Below are 3,156 nucleotides of genomic sequence, written 5' to 3'. Positions count from 1 at the left end.
TAAGATATTGCTGATGCCCGATATGGTGAATAGGGTAAGGACGTCGTCCTTTAGTTCATGTTAACCATGCAGCCTCTTAGTTCAAGACCTTAAGCAAAGTTTCGCTTCTAAGGAATGTCATAATTTCTTGTGTTTGGATGCAGTGCATACCCGGAAATAAAACTAAAAAGCCTAGTTACTGCGTACTTACTTCAAGCACAAGGTCTGCCTGTTTTAGTCAACACCTCATGACATGTGGCAGTGTACATTTAAGGTTTACCTTTACATCAGCAGAAATCCAGATACACTGGAGGATAATTTGGACCAACAACTTTGCTATAACCTTGAGTGGGGAATAACTCAATAATACAATGTTTGTAGTGGCTTAATTATTTGAAAGGAAGTGTTAAACCGAATGTGTGTAGGAGTTTGTGATATGTGACTTTTAATAAGAATTTATCGTTTTTCCAACAATGAATTTGATGCTAGATTACAGGCTTAAAGGATTTCTCAAAAATCCTTCCTTTTCCTTTGAAATACCTATTATCAACGCAGGCATATCATAACCTGTAGTATTGGGTCGCATAATCCCATTATGTGCAGTAAATAGGAAAGCTTTTCAAAGGCAATTGTATTCAAGTGATTTCGCAATGATTAGATATTGCAGCCACTCTTCCTTCTTTCTGGTTTTAACTGAAGTTACCAAAACTCCTCCCGATATAATTCATGTTGCCCAGGGACAAAAGTAAACCACACATACCTAAGCACTTACATTTCGAAGCCTATAAAATGAACCACGTGTGGAGTCGATGTCCTTTACTTTACATTATCCTTTTCGAGAATTACTGTAGAATGTTGAGCGGACGTTGAGTACAGGCCTGTTTGCTCTATAATGTGAACCGTTAAAGATGGAGAGCTACTATTCATATGACTGTCAGTACTTTTACCCAGGCGCCGTTTGAGCTACTCTTTGCAACTCTTTTTCATTCTCCTTATCATACTTGGAGCAAACGATGTTGACATGCTCGAAATCTGCATTAAAACTGCCTACAGGAGTTGCTGCAGATTTGTTATAAGGCGCACCAAGTTCACGAACAACTTATATTCTAACTAAATTGCAGGACTGCATTCAAAGCATGCTGAAGTAAGGCAAAAGGTAGTATAAATAAATCAGTAGAACCGGTGTGCATATGAATAATTACTTATTAGTCTCACTGAATACACGTGTAAGGAGTCAGGACCTGAAATTGCTCCAGCTTTTTCCATTTTGAAATAAACGTCTTTTTTTAAAAGATGGAGAGTCGTTCGTTGGATACCTTTGGTGAGAAAACCATGTTGCGGTTGGAGTGTCCAAAATGTCTATGCAATGTGAGTGGGAATTATGATTGAGACACATCCAGATCATGTGCTTAAAAACAATTATCTGCTCGAAAGCTCCTCTTTTCTTTCGATCGGAGATATTCTGAGAAAAAAATGAAGTCTGCAGCACTAAAAATTTGAAGTCTGATATGTGCTTTTGGAAATTGCGGTGTCGTGCAGCAAGTAGATCGAGGTAGGAAGAACATGAGAAAGGTAACGTGATTGACGCACTATAGTTTAAAAGCAGGAGTGAAGTTACACTATGAATAGAGGTTTTTGTTGTAGGCCTAACACCCTCTTCTCTACCACCGTGCATTCAACATCATCCTCCTGGATTATGATGTCCTTCTTCAACACCTTGATTGCATACACCTCGTCGGTGTTCCTGTGCTCTGCCAAACTAACCCGTGGACATCAAATGGAATCGGTACTCAAGGCCAGTGTTTTGATAGTCTATTCCGGACCGACGTCTACTACAGCAGAAAGGTCACCTACCTCTGGACGCCTCATTGTCCAAGAACCTAAAGAAACGTAAATTCCGTGACTTAAATGACATTTTGCTTTAATTCTGTACACGGTTGTCATCTCCGTCCGAACTGGTGCAGGAGGGATTCTAAATTCATAATTAAATTAAAAAGGAAGTTATAATTGATAAACCCTTATTAGAAAGTGAAAGACGGTAACATAAAAATGGTAACTTTCCTAAATCAACATTTTTGGATGGTTGGAGCCAAGAATATTTACAAATCAGGTCTTTGGGCAAAATACCATAGAAATAATTTGTCCTCTACTTGAGGTATTAGATATTTGTGGTGGACCTCATAGTTACTAAGAGCTTAGACTACTAATTGCTTAAATTCTTTCCTACCTCTTGAATTGCAATAAATCAACTAACGGGTCATTTTTAGCTAATGTAAATGAATTTGCCTCGGAGATTAGGTTCAGTGGAAACATAGCATGGAAGTACTGCTAGAGTAGGTCCTTATACCTTCACCAGCACATTATCAATTTACCATGCTTGGTTCGGTCACTAAATGTTACTGACTTGCTGCTTCGGATTAGCATTGACTATCGACAGTACGCTCCACATCTTATTTAAGCCCCGGCTTCTTTTACAAGGGGGTTCATGTCACGCGGGCATAGTGACAGCTAGGCATATAAGACTCACCGCCGTATATCTCTGGAGGGCTCTACTTACCCTATCTGTTGGCCAAGTAATGTGAACACACGATCTCCCGACTAATCTCAGAGACATCCATTGTGTATCCTTTACATTTATCCGAATGCAACAACAATTCATAATCCCTGACGGTTGTTGCTCTCCATTTTCAGCTCTGCTTTACCTCGAGATTACCAAACAGTGTCATTCTATGTGTTTCAAATGGTCATCATGCGTTCCATCCTCTTTCCCCCTGTACGTGATCAACGCAAGTGAATTCCGGAGGGGAACTGCTGACTAACCTGGTGCCATTCTGTCTCCACTCTTAATGCATTTCTCAACTGATTTTTGGAGAAAACATGGCAAAAGTTGCCCAGATACATTATGAGGCGAAAGAAAGCTAGTGACGATGCGGTACATATTTAAGCCGTTGCAACATGTGTTTTGTCCGATATTAACAGGAAATACTCGTGGAATGTAGGAAGCTGGCCTCAGAGTGATACCATGGGTGTATTTGAGCCTGCTGTCGGTGCAGCTGACTAATATGCTGGAATTTGATGCCCCAGTAAGGAAATATCCTGTGTAGCCGAAAAGCTCAACTGTCATTATATTCCTGCATAAACTATAGCATCGTAGGGCAGATAGTTGTCTACTTGTAA

At 40.0% G+C, this 3,156-nt stretch overlaps 1 protein-coding gene across 1 annotated transcript; it reads left to right on the top strand. All coding sequences in view use genetic code 11, as the record gives it.

Annotated features, from left to right (window-relative positions):
- Positions 1 to 1,600: 1,600 nt before the first annotated feature.
- EGR_03540 (hypothetical protein) lies at positions 1,601 to 2,773 on the top strand (the record flags this gene model as incomplete). The annotated part of the gene is made up of 2 exons (XM_024492789.1): positions 1,601 to 1,869; positions 2,671 to 2,773. 2 exons carry the CDS (start codon positions 1,601 to 1,603, stop codon positions 2,771 to 2,773), a joined length of 372 nt encoding a protein of 123 aa, XP_024352672.1.
- Positions 2,774 to 3,156: the final 383 nt, after the last annotated feature.

The sequence above is a fragment of the Echinococcus granulosus genome (genome assembly GCF_000524195.1).
Source record: "Echinococcus granulosus chromosome Unknown EG_S00019, whole genome shotgun sequence".
In the NCBI taxonomy this organism is placed as follows: domain Eukaryota; kingdom Metazoa; phylum Platyhelminthes; class Cestoda; order Cyclophyllidea; family Taeniidae; genus Echinococcus; species Echinococcus granulosus.
The sequence above is the reverse complement of the archived record's forward strand: the minus strand, read 5'-3'. Positions and strand labels throughout refer to the sequence as shown.